Source organism: Chlorocebus sabaeus, chromosome X (genome assembly GCF_047675955.1).
Source record: "Chlorocebus sabaeus isolate Y175 chromosome X, mChlSab1.0.hap1, whole genome shotgun sequence".
NCBI classification, from domain to species: Eukaryota; Metazoa; Chordata; class Mammalia; order Primates; family Cercopithecidae; genus Chlorocebus; species Chlorocebus sabaeus.
Window position 1 is genome coordinate 150,678,969 of NC_132933.1, and position 22,880 is coordinate 150,701,848.

The following is a 22,880-nucleotide window of genomic DNA, read 5'->3' on the forward strand; positions in this document are numbered from 1 at the left end:
CTCCTGTGGATAGAGTAGCTTTCTGTTCTGTAGTGGCTTCCTCTGCCTCTCCCGGTGGCGCCTCCTGTGAGCAGGAGGCATTTGGATGTTCTTTTAGTGTTGGTGTTGGCGGCAGCATGGGATGTGGTCTGCTGTGACTCGGCGGCAGGCTGTTCCCTGCCAGACAAAGCTGGATGTTCAGGGCGTCCGTCCCATCGCCTCCCTGGACTGGCTCCATCCTTCCCACAGCCCTCCCGAGATTCTAGGAAGTGGGTTGAGAAGCAGTGGTTTTTCAGTACCTCAAATGCTTTTCTCCTCTCTCTCTCTCTCTCTCTCTCTCTCTGTCTCTCTCTCTCTCTGTAACTCTCTGTCTCTCTGTAATTCTCTCTCTCTCTCTTCCTTCTCCCCCGTCTCTCTGTCATTCTCTCTTTCTACCTCTTCACTGTCTGGGTTTTCCTCTCCCTTTTGCTTTTTCTGTCTCTCTCCTCAACCCACCCCTGTCCCCTCTTCTTCTGTTTTGCTCTTGACCTCTCTTCTCCCTCCTTCTCTCTCTCCCCTTCTCTCTCCTCTCTCTCCGTTTATCCCTCTCTCTCTCCCTTCCTCTCTCTCTTTCTCTCTCTCTTTCTCTCTTCTTCTCTCTCCCCTCTTTCTTCTCTCTCTCCCTCCCTTTCTCCCTCTTTCTCCCCTCTTCTCTTCCCTCTCCCTTTCTCCGTCTCTCTCCCTCCCTTTCTCCCTCTTTCTCCCCTCTTCTCTTCCCTCTCCCTTTCTCCGTCTCTCTCCCTCCCTGTCTCTGTCCCTCCCTTTCTCCCTCTTTCTCCCCTCTTCTGTCTTTCTGCCGTTCTTCCTCTCTTCCTCCCTCCTTTACCTTCTTCTCTCCCTCCCCTCTTTCTTCTCTCTCTTCCTTTCTGTTTCCCTCTGTCACACCCTCCCTCTTCCCCTTCTCTATCTCCTTTCTCTTCTTCTCTCTCCCCCTTCTCTTTCTCCTCCTTCCCCCATCTCTCCTCCCCCCATCTCTCCTCCCCCCATCTCTCCTCCTCTCTCCCTTGCCTTCCTTCTCTCCCTGTCTTTCTCTCTTTCTCTGTCTCTCTTTCTCTGTCTCCCCCTCTAGTTCCTCCCTCTCCTCCTCTCTCCCTCTCGTTTGCCCTCCCTCTCTCTCCCTGTTCCCTCTCCATCTCTCTTTCTCTGTCTCTCTTCCCCCTCTCCTTCTCACTTCCTCTCTTCTTTGCCCTCCCCCTCTCTCTCCTCTTCTCTCTCTCTCTCTGACTGCCCCTTCATCCCCACCACTCTCCTTTCGTCTCCAAGCAGAGAACTCTCCCTTCTCCTCCCCTGTTCAGGACACACCTCACCAGCGTTCACTGCTTGAGGCACAACATGTGATTGTGACCCTGAGCGTCCACTCCTCAGTAAAATGACATTAGGGCCACGGATCATTGAATGATAGTTTCATTGTTCATTTTCCACCTTTCAATTGGCAGATCAATGAGCGATAATTTTATTGCATATTTTCCACCTTTGAATTGGCAGATCAATGAGCGATAATTTTATTGCGTATTTTCCACCTTTGAATTGGCAGATCAATGAGCGATAATTTTATTGCATATTTTCCACCTTTGAATTGGCAGATCAATGAGTGATAATTTTATTGTGTATTTTCCACCTTTGAATTGGCAGATCAATGAGTGATAATTTTATTGCGTATTTTCCACTTTTGAATTGGCAGATCAATTAACGACAATTTTATTGTGTATTTTCTACCTTTCAATTGGCCGATCAATGAATGATAGTTTTATTGTGTATTCTCCAGCTTTGAATTGGTGAAGAGACAGATTCCGTGGATGCTCATAACGTGGATGGCACCTGATACACTGATGTGGCCACGGGGTTTTTTTATTCCTTAGAAAAATCGCAGTGAAGGCCGGGCGCGGTGGCTCAAGCCTGTAATCCCAGCACTTTGGGAGGCTGAGACGGGCGGATCACGAGGTCAGGAGATCGAGACCATCCTGACTAACACGGTGAAACCCTGTCTCTACTAAAAAATACAAAAAAAAAAAAAAAAACTAGCCGGGCGAGGTGGCAGGCGCCTGTAGTCCCAGCTACTTGGGAGGCTGAGGCAGGAGAATGGCGTGAACCCGGGAGGCGGAGCTTGCAGTGAGCTGAGATTGCGCCACTGCACTCCAGCCCTGGCGACAGAGTGAGACTCCGTCTCTAAAGAAAAAAAAAAAAAATCGCAGTGAAACCTCAGTATATTCACTGATTTGATTAAAGCTTGTGCACTAGAATCTCAGAAGTCACCACAAAAGAATGTATCCATGTAGCCAAAAACCACTGGTTTCAAAAAAACTGTTGAAATTTTAAGAAACAGGCCAGGCACGGTGGCTCACGCCTGTAATCCCAGCACTTTGGGAGGCCGATGTGGATGGATCACGAGGTCAGGAGTTCGAGACCATCCTGGCCAACACAGTGAAATCCCATCTCTACTAAAAATACAAAAACTAGCTGGGTGTGGTGGCGGGCACCTGTAGTCCCAGCTACTCAGGAGGCTGAGGCAGGAGAATTGCTGGAACCCAGGAGGCGGAGGCTGCAGTGAGCTGAGATGGTACCACTGCCCTCCAGCCTAGCGGCAGAGCGAGACTCCGTATTCAAAAAATAAAATAAAATAAATAATAAAAATTAAAAAAACAGGCCAATTATGATTTTATTTATTTTATTGTATTATTTTATTTTTTTGAGACAGAGCCTTGCTCTGTCACCCAGGCTGGAGTGCAGTGGCACAACCTCTTCTCACTGCAACCTCCGTCTCCCGGAAAAAACAGGCAAATTAAATCTATGGTAATAGAAATTGGAATCATAGTTACCTTAGGGCAATGTGATAATTAATTTTGGGTCAAAAAAGGGCTTATGGGGTGCAGATGCGGGAGGCAGTTCCCTGAGACGGGAGAGTGCTCACTTTGTATGATTGCATTGACATTTCCCTCATGATCTCTGCACCTTTATGTTTTTTGAGACGGAGTTTCGCTGTTGTCAGCTGGGGTTGGAGTGCCGGGGCATGATCTCGGCTCACTGCCACCTCCACCTCCCAGGTTCTAGCAATTCTCCTGTCTCAGCCTCCCAAGTAGCTGAGATTACAGGTGCCTGCCACCACGCCCAGCAATTTTTTTTTATTTTGTATTTTTAGTAGAGACGGGGTTTTACCAAGTTGGCCGGGCTGGTCTGAAACTCTTGACCTCAGGTGATCCGCCTGCCTCGGCCTCCCAGAGTGCTGGGATTACAGGTGTGAGTCACCGTGCCAGCCCTGTGCACCTTTTTTCTACATTCCTTTGATTTAAAAGAAAAGAATTACTTGACAAAAATAAATAAATAGAGCTTTATTGATGCCAAAAAAAATATGATGATGGAAAATTTAAAACACATACAAAAGCCTACAGGCATTTGAATTTGCCATCGGTTGTCTAACGGATACTCAGTTCTGCATTTCTGACTTCCATCTATCCCTCCTCTGGGGCACCATCATCTCTTCCTGGGCCACGATAATGGCCTCTCCTAACAGGCATCTGAGGCACCCATCCAATCTCTTTACCTGGCACCAGTCGGGTCTTTCAACGCTCTGCTTACACAGAGAGAGGAAAATTAATACCTAAAGCCGTTGGCAAAGAACTCGACAACAAAACAATGTCTCCTCCAGCATCTGTCAGGCTTGTGTTCCGTAAATATCAGCGTTTGAGGTGGGTGTGCTGCCTAGAAACGTCTCCAGGACACTGTGGTTTAAAATATGGGTGCGGGGCTGGGCGCGGTGGCTCACACCTGCAATTCCAGCACTTTGGGAGGCCGAGGCAGGCGGATCACTAGAGATCAGGAGTTCGAGACCAGACTGGTCAGCATGACAAAACCCCTTCTCTCCTAAAAATCCAAAAAAAAAAAAAAAGAAAGAAAATTAGCTGGGCTTTGTGGTGCACACCTGTAATCCCAGCTACTTGGGAGGCTGAGGCAGGAGAATCACTTGAACCCAGGAGGCGGAGGTTGCAGTGAGCCAAGATCAACCCATTGCACTCCAGCCTGGGTGACAGATTGAGACTCTGTCTCAAAAAAACGACATAAAAAATAAACTACAGATGCACTGCACTCCAGCCTGGTTGACAGAGCGAGACTCTGTCTCCAAAATAATAATAGTAGTCGGGCTGGGTGCAGTGGCTCACACCCGTAGTCCCAGCACTTTGGGAGGCCGAGGCGGGAGGATCACTTGAGGTTAGGAGTTCAAGAGCAGCCTGACCAACATGGTGAAACCCTGTCTCTACATAAAATACTAAAGATAGCTGCACATCGGGGCAGGCGCCTGTCATCACAAGTACTTGGCTGTGGCAGGAGAATGACTTGAACCCAGGAGGCAGAGATTGCAGTGAGCCGAGATCACACCATTGCACTCCAGTCTGGGCGACAGAGCAAGAGTCGACCTCAAAAAAAAAAAAGTAGTAATAATAATAAAATAGAAATAAATGTAATTACCCTCAGCAGCTCACGAATGATGAATTATCAGCATCCAGGGCCCCTGCGCGTGCCTGGCGCATTCCCCACGGTGCGGGAATGCGCACACAGCTTACCCATCAGGCGAGTCCCTCGCACGGCTCGGATCCGTCTGGGGTACAGGTCATCACCTGCCTGCACAGCAGCACTGTCCCCTCTGCTCTTGGGAAAGATCCCTTCCCCAACAATGCTGTTGTCACCAAGAATTTGCTCAGAGCTGCAAGCCATTATCCTAAGAGAACAAGCACAGAAACAGAAAAGCAAACACTGCATGTTCTGACTTATACCTGGAACGTACAAGCGGGTTCTCATGGACACAAAGGGGAAGAGCAGAAACTTTTGGCTGCTAGAAAGTAGGGGGAGGGAGGCAGGGGATGAAAATCCACCTGTTGGGTACCATGGCCGTTTGCTGGGTGACAGGTTCACTCACAGCCCCATCCTCAGGCGCTAATGTGTATTCCTCTATTCCGTATGCCCCTTCCATGTCAGAAGCACACCCAGAGCTTAGCGCCCACTTACCAGGGAGAGCATGTGGTATTTGCTTTTCTGTTCCGGAGCAACTCCACGGAGGATAAGAACCTCCAGTTCTATCCAAGTCACTGTCAAAGACACGATTCCGTTCTTTTTGATGGCTCAGCAGTATTCCATTCCATTTTCTTTATCCAGTACTCCATGGTACTTAGGTTGATTCCGTTGGTTTGCAATTGTGAGTTGTGCCGCAAGAAACAGACAGGTGCAGGCATGGTTTTTTGTTTTGTTTTGTTTGATTATTTTATTTATTTATTTATTTTTGAGATAGAGTCTCACTCTGTCACCGAGGCCGGAGTGCAGTGGTACAATCTCGGCTCACTGCAACCTCCGCCTCCCAGGTTCAAGCAATTCTCCTACCTCAACCTTCCAAGCAGCTGGGGCTACAGGTATGTGCCACCACACCTGGCTCATTTTTGTATTTTTAGTAGAGATGGGGTTTCGCCATGTTGCCCAGACTGGTCTGGAACTCCTGACCTCAGGCGATCCGCCCGCCTCGGCCTCCCAAAGTGCTGGAATGACAGGCGTGAGCCATCATGCCTGGCCTGCAGGCGTCTTTTCGATATAAGGACTTCTTTTCCTTTGGGTAGATACCCAGGAGTGGGATTGCTGGATCGAGCGAATGATCTGCTTTTAGTTCTTTGAGGAACCTCCATGCTGTTTTCTATACAGCTTGTACTAAGTCACTTTTTTTGGGGGGGGCACAGGAATGTGGGCAGCTCTGCCTGGGGGTGTCCTGTGAGGCTGCAGCTGGGGCTGACTTTATCTGAAGGCTTGACCAGGTTGGATGTCCAGGATGGCTTTCTCTGGTGGTAGGAAGCTGGTACAGCCTGTCACCTGGGCTCAGCTGGGAGGGCCAACAAGAACAGGTACCTGTGGCCTCTCCAGCGTGTCAGGCTGAAGGTGCTCAGCCTTCTTACACCAAAGCTGGCTCCTCCCAGACTCAGCATTTCCAAGAACCAAACAGGGGGCATGTGACCTTATTGACCCAACCTTGGAAGTCATACAGTGTTTGCACCACCGTGGCAGTCTACGAAAGAATTAACAAGAAAGTTAATGAGCATGACCGAGATTCAAGGGAGGGGGCATACACTCTAGCTCCCAAAGAGACGACTGTCAAAAGAATCTTCAGGCCTGCTTTATAGCCCCCCGAAGCTGCCTTTCAAAATGATGCATGCAGAAGCCAGGTGTTCACAATGAGCTCGTCTCTCCTAAGCTGGGAATTTATGACACTGCAGGCACAGATTGAGCTGTGTGTCTCTAGATTCTTCACATCAAATAAAATATGAGGAAAATGGCATCGTAAAAGAGATGTTTATAGTTCCTCAAAATGCAAAGCTTCCCATCCGCCCACAGCAACCTATTCTGGTGTTTTTGTTTTTTTGTTGTTGGTTTTTGTTTGTTTGTTTTTGAGACAGAGTCTCATTCTGTCACCCAGGCTGGAGTGCAGTGGTGCGATCTCGGCTCACTGCAACCTCTGCCTCCCAGGTTCAAGTGATCCTCCTGCCTCAGCCTCCCAAGTAGCTGGGATTACAGGCACCCGCCATCGTGCCCGGCTTTTTCTTTTTCTTTTTTTTTTTTTGGTATTTTTAGTAGAGACAGGGTTTCACCATGTTGGCCAAGCTGGTCTCGAACTCCTGACCTCAAGTGATCCGCCTGCTTTGCCCTCCGAAAGTGCTGGGAGGATCACAGGCATGACCCACCGGGCCGGGCTTTTTTTCTGGATAACTCCTAAGGTGAGCTCTGACATGCTTCTCAGAGGTGTTTTGTTAGATGGGCTTTGAGGACTGTAGGAGTGTTGAATGTACATTTTGTCGAATGTTAAATACACATGTGTCTTATGATTCATTGATACTGGACCCTGACTGATACTGGACCCCTCCCGGTTGGTTTATACTCCTGATGTTTTATAGGCAGAAGCTCAGGGAATAAGTTCTCCATATCCTGGAAGTTGTTTTTTTTTTGAGAGCTAGATATTCACGTAGGAGGGGAGAAGCCCTGCGTCTGGCTGGAAGGTGTGTGCAGATGAGAAGCAAGGACTGCACCTGAACTGTCTGCTCATTTCTCGGAGAATTTCGGCAGGCCACAGGCCCGGAATGGCACGGCGCTCCCCCTCCCCTGCCACCATGCTCTGTGAAAGCAGGTCCAGAATTTATTCCTTCTGGTGGGCTCTGGGTCTGGCTGACTTCAGGAGTGAGGCCACAGACCTTCACAGTGAGTGCTACAGCTCATAAAGGTAGAGCGGACCCAAAGAGTGTGCAGCAGCAAGATTTACTGTGAAGAGGGAAAGAACAAAGCTTCCAGGGCGGGGCAGGCGACCTGGGTTGCGGCTGCCCACTCGGTGGTCATCTTTTAGTCCCTAATTTGGCCCCGCCCACATCCCGCCGATTGGTCCATTTTACAGAGTGCTGATTGGTCCGTTTTACAGAGTGCTGATTGGTGCATTTACAATCCTTTAGCTAGACAGAAAAGTTCTCCAGGTCCCCACTGGACCCAGGAAGTCCGGCTGGCTTCACCTCCCCAGAGCAGCAATCCACCTCCATCCACGTTGACTTTTTATTTTCCCCTCGCTGTACCCAAAGCGCTATACTTGCACTGTGGAGGCTACAGCCAGAATGAGACGTTGGTTTTTCCTCAAGGACCTCACAGTTGTCCAGCCTCCACTGGGGCCAGGGGCGTGTAAAGCCGTGGGACCCACAGCTACGTCTTTCGTGGGCCCTCCGTGCCATGGAGCATCCCGTGCGGACCGTGCATCCAAAGTTTTGAAAGGCGGGTTCCAGAGGCTGTAAAACAGGCCTGCAAATTGTTTTCACGCTCGTCTCTTTGGGAGCTGGAGTCCCTGCTCCCTCTCTTGAATCTCGGCTGTCCTCCTTAACTGTCTTGTCATTCCTAGAATGGGGCAGCGGCGGCAACTCTGTAGGTCTTCCAAAGTTGGGTGGATAAGGCCACATGACTCCCGCTTGGTTCTTGGGAATGCTGACTCTGGGAGGAGCCAGCTTTGGTTTTGAGTGTTCGTAAAATACAACTGGAAAGATCGTGTGCACAAACACAGGCATGTACACAAATGCACACACATCAGAGAATTCATAGGGAAATGGGTCCATATACAGAGGCACAAATACGTACGGATATTACAACACACACAAAAGCAAGCACATATACAAATGCATATACCTCAAAAAATGCATACACTTACAGATACATCTCTATATATACAATCACATAGAGAAATGCTAGACCTACATACATGTATAGATAGCTCCATATGAAATACACACACACAAATACAAGCACATATACAAATGCATATGCATGGAAAAAGATGTACACACTATGCAGATGTGTATATACAAATACTTAGAGAAATGCTAGACCTACATACATGTATAGATAGCACCATATAAAATACACGCAAACACAAGCACATATACATATGCATAGAAAAAGATGTACACTGTGCAGATGTGTATATACAAATACTTAGAGAAATGCTAGACCTACATACATCTATAGATAGCACCATATAAAATACACGCAAACACAAGCACATATACAAATGCCTATGCATAGAAAAATATGTACACATGCAGATGGAAACACATAGATATACAAATAGAGAAACAGATCTACAAATATCAATATAGCTTCATATTGAAATACATCTTTGAACACAAACACGTGTCCATATGCAAATGATTTGTGTGTGTGTGTATTAATCATGCATCTCAAATACATTTGCAAATGCAAATATGTGCACAAATGCAAACACTATGGGATTCCACAGATCAATCAAAATGCGTGTTCATGCATGCAATACATGTAGACGTTCCAGTATACAAATAATGACAGACGGTGTGTATGTAGGTGTATGAGCATATGCAAATACTTGCGATCGTACAATTCCAAATAGCAACGTGTAATATATACATATACTATATGCAGATACACATGCAAAGATGTAAATGTATGTACTTGTATACACGTGGGAATAAATGTGGACACATGCAGACTCATACGCACATGTGCATACAGCATATGTAAAAGAAAATACGCACAAATTTATAGGCATTTGAAAATTCCTCTCTGCATGTAAAGACGTGAACACATATGTACATGCTAACATATGTCTCCATAGGTATATATCTTTGAATTGTGCATATATGCAGTTATATACCCAAGTGTATACCTATATAAACACATACACAAATGCATATGCATATATGTATGAATATATGTGCCTGTATTTGCATGTACAGTTTCCGTGTAGATACACACAGAATTCCAGATACATATATAACGTGCCTGTGTATACACATCGACATTATCCGTGTATGTATAAATACATATACACATTGGCATTAATACCCAAGCAAACTGGTCTGCTCTAAGTACAAGACGATATAGTTCGTGTGTGTTTCTAGGACAAGTGACGTTTGAGGTCAGGCCCCCACAGCAAGCACTTGGGGGCAGGCACTCAGCCGGGGTTGGCCTGACAGGGGTGGGGGTGTTCTGTGCCTGGGAGATAGAACGTGTCAAGCACAGAACCTGCAGTGATGATGATGTTTATAGAATCGTGACCGACAGGGCTGCCCTGTGGTCTAGGGGTGAGGACAGGCCATGTTGATACTGAGGTCAGCATTTCTCAAAGGACATCTGAGGAATTTGTTTGTGGGACACTCAGTGAAGAGGGGTTGCCATAGCAGCTGTTCTTGTCCAGAATTCTTTTGTGGGGTCCCGGGAAGGGAGACAGGATCTCTGTTGCCCAGGCTGGAGTGCAGTGGCACTATCTCAGCTCACTGCAACCTCCGCCTCTTGGCCTCAAGCAATCCTCCCGCCTCAGCCTCCCCAAGTAGCTGGACTACAGGCACACACCACCACACCCAGCTAATTATTTTTATTTTTGGTAAAGAAAGGGTTTCAGTATGGTGCCCAGGCTGGTCTCAAACTCCTGACCTCAAGCGATCTGCCCTACTCACCTACCCAAAGGCTGGGATTACACTTATGAGCCACTGCATCCGGCCACCCAGAATAATTAATTGTCCAGGGGACCCCCTTTGGTGACTTGGAAGATTCGCACTCTCTTGTGTGTGTTGCTGTGTTATCATTATGGTTGTTATTTTTTTTTTTTTTTTTTTTTTTTTTTTTGAGACGGAGTCTCGCTCTGTCGCCAGGCTAGAGTGCAGTGGCATGATCTCTGCTCACTATAACCTCCACCTCCCGGGTTCAAGCCATTCTCCTGCCTCGACCTCTCGAGTAGCTGTAATTACAGGCGCCTGCCACAACGCTTGGCTAATTTTGTATTTTTTTGGTAGAGATGGGGTTTCACCATGTTGGCCAGGATGGTCTTGAACTCCTGACCTCAGGTGATCCACCCGCCTCGGCCTCCCAAAGTGCTGGGGTGACAGGCGTGAGCCACTGCACCCCGCCTGTGGTTATTTTTAAAGTCAAGGCACAGAGGTGCAGAGACAGAAGGTAGGAAGGAACTTCAGTGATCTTCTAGAATCTTCCCCACCACACCTAAAGCAGGAGACAGAGGCCCAGGAGGAAGACGTGGTCGCCAGCTCTACACCCCACCCTCCAATGTCCTGGGCCATTTGCACATCCCAGGAGTCCGTCTGTGAGATTTCTCCACTGTCTTCCCAATCTAACTCCTTCTGATATTCTCTTTTGTCCAGCTGGGGTGATGATGGTCCCTCAGAGGAAAACCAGAGATGGATTCGAAGAACATTTCGGCCTGAACTACCTGGGGCACTTCCTGCTGACCAACCTTCTCCTGGACACGCTGAGAGAGTCCGGGTCCCCTGGCCACAGTGCGAGGGTGGTCACCGTCTCCTCCGCCACCCATTACGTGGCTGAGCTGAACATGGACGACCTTCAGAGCAGGTGGGTGCACCCTGTGAATAATCAGAACAGCATCCCAGGTGGGTTAAAGGTTACTCATCTCCCTCTGTCTGTGGGGCGTGGTGCTCCCGGCATCTGCTGGACACTGATGCTCTGGGGACAGTGCTCCCTACGTCTGCTGTGCGCTGGTGCTCTGGGGACAGTGCTCCCTGCGTCTGCCGGACACTGGTGCTCTGGGGACAGTGCTCCCTGCGTCTGCCGGACACTGGTGCTCTGGGGACAGTGCTCCCTACGTCTGCTCTGCACTGGTGCTCTGGGGACAGTGCTCCCTGCGTCTGCTGGACACTGGTGCTCTGGGGACAGTGCTCCCTGCGTCTGCTGTGCCCTGGTGCTCTGGGGACAGTGCTGCCTGTGTTGCTGGACACTGGTGCTCTGGGGACAGTGTTCCCTCCGTCTGCTGGACACTGATGCTCTGGGGACAGTGCTCCCTGCGTCTGCTGTGCACTGGTGCTCTGGGTACAGTGCTCCCTGCGTCTGCTGTGCACTGGTGCTCTGGGGACAGTGCTCCCTGTGTTGCTGGACACTGGTGCTCTGGGGACAGTGCTCCCTGCGTCTGCTGTGCACTGGTGCTCTGGGGACAGTGCTCCCTGCGTCTGCTGTGCACTGGTGCTCTGGGGACAGTGTTCCTTGTGTTGCTGGACACTGATGCTCTGGGGACAGTGCTCCCTGCGTCTGCTGTGCCCTGGTGCTCTGGGGACAGTGCTCCCTACGTCTGCTGGACACTGGTGCTCTGGGGACAGTGCTCCCTACGTCGGCTGAGCATTGATGCTCCCTGCATCTGCTGGGCACAGGTGCTGTGGCTGCGGTGCTCCCTGGAGTCTGCTTGGCACAGGTGCTGTGGGCACAGCGCCCCCTGCATTTGCTGCACACTGGTGTTCAGGGCATAGTGCTCCCTGCGTCTGCTGGGCATGGGTGCTCTGGGAACAGTGCTCCCTGCATCTCCTGAGCATCGTGCTCTGGGTACAGTGCTCCCTGTATCTGCTGGGCACAGGTGCTCTGGGCACAGTGCTCTCTGCGTCTGCTGGGCACTGATGCTCTGGGCATGGTGCTCTCTGCATCTGCTGGGACACAGGTGCTCTGGGTACACTCCTTCCTGTGTCTGCTGGGCACTGGGGCTCTGGGGGTGGTGCTCCCTGCATCTGCTGGGCACTGGGGCTCTGGACATAGTGCTGTCTGCATCTGCTGGACACAGGTGCTCTGGAAATGGTGCTCCCTGCATCTGCTGGGCACTGGGGCTCTGGGCGCAGTGCTCTGGGATATGTACATCCCCAGCCATTTGCTGTCCTTGGTAGACTTAGCAATGTGCCATGGTATTGTTATTTTAGTGTTTAGAAGGGACAAGAAACACAGAGGTCAGACATAGAAAAGGATAACAGATATATTTAAACCTTCCGTTGTGCCCCCATGGGAATGTCAGGCACTACATCTGCAGGCGGCATTGGTGTGGACTCCTGTTGAGACACGCAGTGCACTGTCTGTCCATCAACAGGTCTCTCTTGTGAATTCCTCCTAACCCCGCCTTAAGGATAAAAACAATTCCTCTATGGGAATAATCATCTTACTTTGTTTAAGCTGATATAAGAAAAATTCCAGCAGGCCGAGCACGGTGGCTCACACCTGTAATCCCAGCACTTTGGGAGGCCGAGGCAGGTGGATCACCTGAGGTCAGGAGTTCAAGACCAGCCTGGCCAACATGGTAAAACCCTGTTTCTGCTAAAAATACAAAATTAGCCAGGCGTGGTAGCAGGCGCCTGTCATCCCAGCTACTTGGGAGGCTGAGGAAGGAGAATTGCTTGAACTCGGGAGGAGGAGGTTGTGGTGAGCCAAGATCGCGGCACTGCACTCCAGCCTGGGCCACAACAGCAAAACTCCATCTCAAAAAAAAAAAAATTCCATAGTCTGGGTGGCTTATAAACAACACACATTTATATTTCACGGTTCTGGAGGCTGGAAGTCCAAGATCAAAGTGTGCCAGGGTCTGGCGAGAACCCACTTCCTGGTTCACAGATGGCACCTTCTCACTGTGTCGTCAGGCAGCGGAAGGGGCGAGGAAGCTCTCTGGAGTCCCTTTTATAAGGGCACTGATTCCTTTCTTGAGTCTCCAGCATCGTGACCTCATCACCTCCCAAGGGCCTCGCCTCCTAACACCATGTCACTGGGGATGAGGATGTCCATGTAGGAATTTGGAGATGGAGACAGAGCACCAGATTTTGGGGCCAGCCTCTGGAATGTACAGCAGGGTGGGCGTCCTCCCCATCCCCCGGCCCTGGAGTACCCTCAGGACTGCGAGGAGGTGAGCCCGGGGGCACAGGCCTTGCTGGCTCCTAACAGTTTTCATTTCCCTGCACAGTGAGGGGCAGGATGGAAGGAAGGGAGGGCCGTGGGGGCCTCCTAGGATACCTTGGCCCATCTGTTTTGTCAAATTGAGCTCTTGTGCCTGTGAGCCTCTCTGCTGAAGGGTGTGGGATGAGGGAGACGGCCTCGATGGGATCCTGCATGAAGTGTGAACCCTGCCGGTCGTGGGAGGGAAGAAGCGTGGCTGGCCAGGACTTTGTCTTCTCTGGGCGGCTGAGGAAGCCCCGGGCTGTGCAGGGAAGGGCAGGTGAGAGGGTGGCATGGAGAGCAGGGCCTGTGGCCAGGAGGCAATGCTTCTCCTTCCTAGTGCTCTGAAGAAGCAAGGGCATGTGCGTGTGCCAGTGTGCGCAGGTGAAGTGTGTGCATGCCTGTGTGTACAGGTGAGGTGTGTGTACCCCTGTGCACAGGTGAGGTGTGCATGCCCGTGTGCACAGGTGAAGTGTGTGCGTGCCAGTGTGTACAGGTGAGGTGTGCATGCATGTGTGTACAGGTGAAGTGTGTGCGTGCCAGTGTGTACAGGTGAGGTGTGCATGCATGCGTGTACAGGTGAAGTGTGTGCATGCCCGTGTGCACAGGTGAAGTGTGTGCGTGCCAGTGTGTACAGGTGAGGTGTGCATGCATGTGTGTACAGGTGAAGTGTGTGCGTGCCAGTGTGTACAGGTGAGGTGTGCATGCATGCGTGTACAGGTGAAGTGTGTGCATGCCCGTGTGCACAGGTGAAGTGTGTGCGTGCCAGTGTGTACAGGTGAGGTGTGCATGCATGCGTGTACAGGTGAGGTGTGCATGCATGTGTGTACAGGTGAAGTGTGTGCGTGCCAGTGTGTACAGGTGAGGTGTGCATGCATGCATGTACAGGTAAAGTGTGTGCATGCCAGTGTGTACAGGTGAGGTGTGCATGCCCGCGTGCACAGATGAGGTGTGTGTACCCCTGTGTACAGGTGAAGTGTGCATGCCCATGTGTACAGGTGAGGTGTGTGGACCGCTGTGCACAGGTGAAGTGTGTGTGCCCGTGTGTACAGGTGAGGTGTGCATGCCCATGTGCACAGGTGAGGTGTGTGTACCCCTGTGCACAGGTGAGTTGTATACCAATATGCACAGGTGAGGTGCGTTCATGCCCATGTGCACCAGGTGAGTTGTGTGTGCCCATATACACAGGTGAGTTGTGTGTGCCCATATACACAGGTGAGGTGTGTGTGTGCCCGTGTGCACAGGTAAGGTGTGTGTGCCCGTGTGCACAAGTGAGCTGTGTGCCGGTGTGCACAGGTGAGGTGCATGCCAGTGTGCACAGATAAGGTGCATGAGTGCCAGTGTGCACAGGTGAGGTGTGTGTGCTGGCTGGGGCATTTCCTGTTTTCACACCTATGCGTGACAGCACCCAGTGGAAGAAATGCGTGTTTCTCAGGCTTCTTCTCAGCTCAGGACTCTCTGTAGGGCCCTGTAGCCCTCCCGCCTCGGGTTCCATGCTGAAGGATTGGCCTGGAACCCACTGGCAAGAACAGCCCTGCCATGACCGGCTGCCCTAACCTTAGGCCTCAGGCTGGGCTGGGCACGTTGGGGGCCAGGCTTCTGTGACACCCACTCGGCGCTCCACTTCTGTGTGTGGTGCCTGCCGTACAGGGGGGCGTGGCGGAAGGGAGGAGGGAGCGAGGAGTCTTGGCACAGCCAGCAGCACTTGCTGCAGACGTGACTCACTGAGCAAGGCAAGGCACCGCAACCTCCGCCTCCCGGGTTCAAGTGATTGTCCTGCCTCAGCCTCCTGAGTAGTTGGGACTACAGTTGCGCACCACCACGTTCGGTTAATTTTTGTATTTTTAGTAGAGACGAGGTTTCACCATGTTGGCCAGGTTTATCTTGATCTCCTGTCTCTACTAAAAATACAAAAATTAACCGAACGTGGTGAGCCACCATGCCCGGCCATGATCTCTATTTTAAATAATGAAGATAAGCAGATCACATCCAGAACAACCCCACCCAACAGAAATGACAGCTACTTCCTAAACAATTTAGATGCTACAAAGCAGATTCATGCAGAATTAATAAGAATTGAGCCTCATTACCACCTAAGAAAGCTGAGGAAGCATGTATCACCAAGTGCAATTAACAAGAGAGTTTTCATTTCTATAAAAACACCTAGATATTAAAGAAAACCTGTGATGGTATTGCTCAGAGGCCATTCACTCATATTTTATTTTTGGAAAGAGACAAGTCTCACTCTGTTGCCCAGGCTGGAGTGCAGTGGTGCCATCTCGTCTCCCTGCAACCTCTGCCTCCCGGGTTCCAATGATTCTCCCACCTCAGCCTCCCGAGTAGCTGGGATCACAGGCACGCACCACCACACCCAGCTGATTTTTGTATTTTTAGTACAAACGCGGCTTCACCATGTTGGCCAGGCTGGAATCAAACTCCACCCTCACAGGTACCCTAGGGTAACATCAAATTGGTCAGGCTGGTCTCGAACTTCTGACCTTAGGTGATTTGCCTACCTTGGGCCTCCCAAAGTGCTGGGATAACAGTCCTTCCTGCCTCTCCTAGTCCCTGGGGGCTCCAGGTGTCCCTGGGCTTGTCGCCGCATCACTCCAGTCTCTGCCTCCATCTCCATGTGGACTTCTCTGTATCTCTGTCTCCAAATTTTCTACTTCTTTTTTTTTTTGAGACAGAATTGATCTGCCCGCCTCGGCCTCCCAAAGTGCTGGGATGACAGGTGTGAGCCACTGCATCTGGCCTATTTATTTATTTTTGAGATGGAGTCTCGCTCTCTCACCCAGGCTGGAATGCAGTGGTGTGATCTCGGCTCACTGCAACCTCCGCCTCCCGGGTTCAAGTGATTCTCCTGCCTCAGCCTCCTGAGTAGCTGGGACTACAGGGACGCACCACCACGCCCGGCTAATTGGTATATTTTTAGTAGAGATGGGGTTTCACCATGTTGCCCAGGATGGTCTCCATCTCCTGACCTCGTGATCCACGCGCCTCGGCCTCCCAGACTGCTGGGATGACAGGCGTGAGCCACCGCGCCCGGCCAGTTCCCCGTGGTTTTTTGAGATGTACAATTGAACCCCCACTGCTTTTCTTTTCCTGTTCTCCTGTTTCGCTTCAGCGGTTTGATGATGTAAAATGAATATTGATGACAGGCGTTCACCTGAGCCACGTTTCATTTCTGCTTGATTACTCTGCAGAGGACAGTCACAGTGCTAACAGATGCCGCCTCTGAGCTTTCTGGAAACTTCGTTGTTGATGGCACTCTTTCCAAATATGCCCCTTTTTCATAATTCGTACCTTCGGACTGACCTCTTAAAGGAGAGAACATTGCTTTGCTGGGGCTGCCGTAATAAAATACCACGGACCCAGTGGCTTAAACAGCAGGCATTGATTCTCCCACGGTTCTGGAGGCTGGAGGCCCCAGATCCAGGTGTGGGTGGGGCTGACTCCTCCTGAGGCCTCTCTCCTTGGGTCGTGGACACCGTCTTCTCCCTGTGTCCTCACAGGCTCATCCCTCTGTGTGTGTCTGTGTCCTCATCTCCTCTTCTTATGGGATGTCTTAGTCCATCTCAGGCTGCTATCACAGAATACCATAGACTGGGTGGATTATAAACAACAAACATTATTCTCTCACAGTCCTGGAGGATGGATGTCTGAGATCCAGGTGTGGGCAGGGCTGGTTCCTCCTGAGGCCTCTCTCCTGGGCTTGGAGACGCCGTCTTCTCCCTGTGTCCTCACAGCGTCATCCCTCAGTGTGTGTCTGTGTCCTCATCTCCTCCTCTTATGAGATGTCTTAGTCTATTTCAGGCTGCTATCACAGAATACCATAGACTGGACGGCTTATAAACAACAGACATTGATTCTCCCCCAGTCCTGGAGGCTGGAAGTCTGAGATCAAGGTGTGGGCAGGGCTGGTTCCTCCTGAGGCCTCTCTCCTGGGCTTGCAGACACCGTCTTCTCCCTGTGTCCTCACAGGCTCGTCCCTCTGTGTGTGTCTGTGTCCTCATCTCCTCTTCTTATAAGGACCTCAGTCCTATTGGATCAGGACCCACCCTATGACCTCATTTTACCTGAGTCACCTCTTTAAAGACTCCATCTCTGGCCAGGCTCAGTGGCTCACGCCTGTAATCCCAGCACTTTGGGAGGCCGAGGCGGGAGGATTACCTGAGGTCAGGAGGTCAAGACCAGCCTGGATAACATGATGAAACCCCGCCTTCACTTAAGAAAATACAAAATTAGCCAAGTGTCGTAGCAGGTGCCTGTCATCCCAGCTACTCGAGAGGCTGAGGCAGGAGAGTGGCGTGAACCTGGGAGGCGGAGCTTGCAGTGAGCCGAGATCGCGCTGCTGCACTCCAGCCTGGGCGACAGAGCGAGACTCCGTCTCAAAAAAAAAAAAAAAAAAAAAAAAAGTTCAGGAAACAACAGGTGCTGGAGAGGATGTGGAGAAATGGGAACACTTTTACACTGTTGGTGGGAGTGGAAGACAATGTGGCACTTCCTCAAGGATCTAGAACTATTCATTGATATTTTGCTATTTTTTTCTTTTATATAGGAATATGTTGAAAGATAGATAAATATAACCAAGTGTAAAAGTATGCAAAAGAGGATGTATAATGTGTGCATACATACTTCCATATATATTTTTTGAGACGGGGTGTCTGTGATACAATTAAAGGGTTCCTGGCCAGGTGTGGTGGCTCACGCCTGTAATCCCAACACTTTGGGAGGCTGAGGCAGGCTGATCACCTGAGGTGTACAATCCACCCAGTCTGTGGTATTCTGTGATAGCAGCCTGACATGGACTAAGACACCTCATAAGAAGAGGGGACGAGGACAGACACCCATCGCCCAGACTGGAGTTCAGTGGCACCATCTCAGCTCACTGCAACCTCCACCTCCCGGGTTTAAGTGATTCTCTTGCCTCAGCCACCTGAGTAGCTGGGATAACAGGCGTCCGCTACCACACCTGGCTAATTTTTGTATTTTTAGCAAAGAGATGGAGTTTTGCTGTGTTGCCTAGACTGGTCTTGAACTCCTGACCTCAAGTGCTCCACCTGCCTCAGCCTCCCAAAGTGCTGGGATTACAGGTATGAGCCACCGCGCCCAGCCAGAGGCTTTTATTTTCTATAACAAAAATGTTTACAATATCACACAACATCTTGATGGTTACAGAGACAGATAATTGTTATGAAACTAGGAATGATTGTCAGGAAACAATCTTATGCCAAAAGTAGGGATAACTACTTTCTTTCTTTGAGTCTTCCTCTAGGAGACCAAATAACAAGCCTTTAACTGTTTTCTGTTTGTTTTTGTTCTTGTTTTTTTTTTTTTTTTTTTTTTTTAAAGAGGGAGTCTTGCTCTGTCACCCAGGCTGGACTGGAGTACCGTGGCATGATCTTGGCCCACTGCAACGTCCACCTCCTGGGTTCAAGCAATTCTCCTACTTCAGCCTGCCAGGTAGCTGACATGTTAGGCACGTGCCACCATGCCTGGCTAATTTTAGTATTTTGTTGCACAGGATCTCAGCTGACTGCAACCTCCACCTCCCGGTTTCAAGCGATTCTCCTGCCTCAGCCTCCCTAGTAGTTGGAATTATAGGTATATGCCACCACATCAGGCTAACTTTTTTTTTTTGGTATTTTCGGTAGAGATGGAGTTTCACCATGTTGGCCAGGCTGGTCTCGAACTCCTGACCTCAAGTGATCCACCCGCCTCCCTCCCAAAGTGCTGGGATGACAGCTGTGAGCCACTGTGCCTGGCCAACAAGGCTTCCTTTAATTCTTTTTGTTTAATGTTTACCAAAAGGGATGACACAGTTGAAAAGTGGGCTTTTACACGACTCTTTCCTAGACCAGAAAAATCAGTATCAACAGGGATCTTGTTTGAAATGCAGATGCTTGGGCCGGGCACGGTGGCTCACACCTGTCATCCCAGCACTTTGGGAGGCCGAGGCGGGTGGATCACCTGAAGTGGGGAGTTTGAGACCAGCCTGGCCAACATGGTGAAACCCCGTCTCTACTAAAAATACAAAAATTAGCCAGGCGCGGTGGCGCACACCTCTAATCCCAGCTACTCAGGAAGCTGAGGCAGGAGAATTGCTTCAACTGGGACTCAAAAGGCAGAGGTTGCAGTGAGCCAAGATCCTGCCACTGCACTCCAGCCTGGGCTACAAAGCAAGATTCTATCTCAAAACAAGAAAAAAGAAAAGAAATGCAGATGCTCACATTCTCAGACCATCCTCCAGATCTGCTAAGCCCCAATTTTGGAGAGCAGGGGTTGGCGAGCAGATGGTCTTTGGGGAATTCTGATGCGTGCTAAAACGTGAGAACCACTTGAATTTAAAATACACCGCGGTTTTTTTTTTTTTTTTTTTTTGTATGAAAGATGTGATTCTTGGCTTTCGCCTGATATAATTATTGCCAGTAATTAGTGTTAATTGCCAAGATTGATTTACTGGCTTGGAAAATTAGCGTTCTTGTAAAGGAATAAATCACAGCGTTGTAATGTATTCCAAAAATCCAAGAGAGTTTTTACACATGAGAGAGCCCGTCTCCTCAACTTGGCTGTACCGAATCATCCCCGTGGTGAAATAAATTTCAATGGAAAGCACTTTGGGAGGCCGAGGCAGGTAGATCACCTGAGGTCAGGAGTTCGAGACCAGCCTGGTCAACATGGCAAACCCCATCTCTACTAAAATTACAAAAATTAGCCAGGCGTGGTGGCGCATGCCTGTAATCTCAGCTACTTGGGAGGCTGAAGCAGGAGAATTGCTTGAACCGGGGAGGCGGAAGTTGCAGTGAACCAAGATCATGCTATTGCACTCCAGCCTGGGCAACAGAGCAAGACTCCATCTCAAAAAAAAAAAAAAAAAAAAAAGGGCAAGCACAATGGCTCACACCTGTAATCCCAGCACTTTGGGAGGCTGAGGGGGGCAGATCACAAAGTCAGGAGATCAAGATAAACCTGGCCAACATGGTGAAACCCTGTCTCTACTAAAAATACATAAATTAGCTGAGCAGGTTGTGCGCACCTGTAGTCCCAGCCACTCAGGAGACTGAGGCAGGAGAATCACTTGAACCCGGGAGATGGAGCTTCCAGTGAGCCGAGATTACGCCACTGCACTCCAGCCTGGCGACAGAGCAAGACTCCGTCTCAAAACAAAAACAAAAACAAAAAAAGACCTGTCTTTATTCACAGTATTTTCTGAGTTCCTGGTGGGCGGCTTGTTATGAAGAATATTAAATGTAGGTGATAGTTATGAAGACTATGAAATGTAGATATCCTACAAAGAGTGTAATGGAGTTGTTTGTACTGTCAAAGGGAAAATTCAATTTAGACGTGAAGGATTGTTATAATACTTACAAGTGTGTTGGATGCCACCCGTACTTGCTCATTAAAACAGTGATTATCATCAGGTTTAATGAGCAGTGGAAAAATAGCTCCGGTCAACTAGGTTATGAGCCGTGGATGGAGTTTCGTAATCGCATTGGCCATTTCATTATGCATGGATGTCCTGCAACTGAAACATGTTGGAATACTTAGGAAGTCAACATTAAAAAAAAACAAAAAACCCCCATCATCTTTGCTTCTACACAAGTACCTCTGAAAGTGGATAAATAATCAATGCAAAAACTGCCTGTTGATCCGTATAAAAGGACACTCTTGCTCTGTCGCCCAGGCTGGAGTGCAGTGGCACGATCTCGACTCATTGCAATCTTCACCTCCCAGGTTCACGCCCGCCACCACACCCAGCTAATTTTTTGTATTCTTGGTAGAGACAGGGTTTCACCTTGTTCGCCAGGATGGTCTCGATCTCCTGACCTCGTGATCCGCCCACCTCAGCCGCCCAAAGTGCTGGGATTACAGGCATGAGCCACCACGCCCGGTCTTATAAACACTCAAAGTATGTTCGGCCTTCACGATTTTTAACAACAAGAAGACAGTAATGCTTTATATAATCAGCGAGAAATGGAGAACTCAAATACCGTTTTTTAAGATCCAGATTTAGCAGCAAGTGGTTGTTCTTCATTTTCTTCTTCAACAAGAAAGCTCATTGAATGATTTTTGTTTTGTTTTGTTGTTTTGGACAGTGCCTCCCTGTCTCGCCCAGGCTGGAGTGCAGTGGCGCCATCTTGGCTGACTGCCGTGTCCGCCTCCCAGGCTCAAATGGTTTTCTCCCACCTCAGCCTCGCAACTAGCTGGGACCACAGGTGTGCTTTACCACACCCAGCTACTCTTTTGTAGTTTTTGTAGAGGTAAGGTCTTACTGTACTGCCCAGGCTGGTCTCGAACTCCTGCACTCAAGGGGCCTGCCTGCGTTAGTCTCCCTAAGTGCTCAGATTACGTGCGTGAGCCACCACGCCCGGCCTAATACCAATGACTTTTGTCAGTCCTTAGGGTTTCGTTATAAGCCTTAATGGGTGTGTTCTCCTGTGTATCTGCTTTCATGCTTTCCCATTTCTGGTGTGGATATTTCTTCGTCCCTAACCCCCACCCCGGGACTCTCTCCTGAACCTACATGCCCCTCTTGGATTTATTTCTTCACCTCCCGTAGAGAAATGTCTTGACTTTCCCCCTGCCCCCACACCGTATTTTTAAACAATCTTAGTTGTCTCTTCTCCATGCACGCTGCTGTGTAAAACCGTAATTACAGAACCAGCCCCTCCATTTACTCTGGAAAAAGCTGCCTTTGGATGATGCATTGTCTGCTTTTTCAAGTAACCATTCCTCTTACCCATCAATCAAATCCTGGAGATCCAGAACCAAATGCTTGTAGGTGATATTTAAAAGACGCTCGTGCCAGCAGGAAAGCCAGTCTTTGCCTCTCTGCACTTAATAACTCCCTGTTTCCTGGACCCTCCTCTTCCCCCAGGGTGAGGAGATTGGAGAACTTTGCCTTAAAAAGGTATCTGGACAGTAATTGGGGGTTTGCAGTTTATCTTGGATCAAAGAGGGGACTTGAGCTCTGCACTACGCAATTTCCTTGTCTTAATTCTTCCAGTCTCTTAAATTTCTTTCTATTTATTTAATTTTTATTATTTTTTAAATTTTTTTATTTTTTTGAGACAGAGTTTTCCTCTTGTCACCCAGGCTGGAGTACAATGGCACAATCTCAGCTCACTGCAACCTCCACTTCCCGGGTTCAAGCGATTCTCCTGCCTCAGCCTCCAGAGTAGCTGGGATTACAGGCACCCACCCCCACGCCCGGCTAATTTTTGTATTTTCAGTAGAGATGGGGTTTCGCCATGTTGGCCAGGCTGGTCTCGAACTTGTGACCTCAGGTGATCCACCTCAGCCTCCCAAAGTGCTGGGATAACAGGTGTGAGCCACCGCGCCCGGCCAATTCTTCCAGTCTCTTTATTATGTAGTCAGCATTTTGCAATCCCCTCCGACCCCACCCAACCCCCCAAAAGTTATGTTTCGATTGTTTATTATTTTGCAAAGTCTCCATGGCTAGGGAATCCCTTGTCACCCTTTGCTGACCTGCCCTTATTTGTTTCTAAGGCAGTAGTCCTCAGGTTTATTTTCCAGCAGAAAATAATATTGGATAGACCTCAGGCCTGTTTGAAATGCTTGTTCCCCGGTGCCATAAATAAATAGCACTTGAACATAAATTTCATTTC

The 22,880-nt window shown here is 49.4% G+C and overlaps 1 protein-coding gene across 1 annotated transcript in view; it reads left to right on the plus strand.

Annotated features, from left to right (window-relative positions):
• Positions 1 to 22,880, plus strand: part of DHRSX (dehydrogenase/reductase X-linked) — a 314,506-nt gene that overhangs the window by 260,497 nt on the left and 31,129 nt on the right. Inside the window, exon 5 of the mRNA XM_073013905.1 lies at positions 10,701 to 10,908. Within this exon, the coding sequence (XP_072870006.1) occupies positions 10,701 to 10,908 (208 nt within the window). The remainder of the gene's footprint in view (positions 1 to 10,700; positions 10,909 to 22,880) is intronic.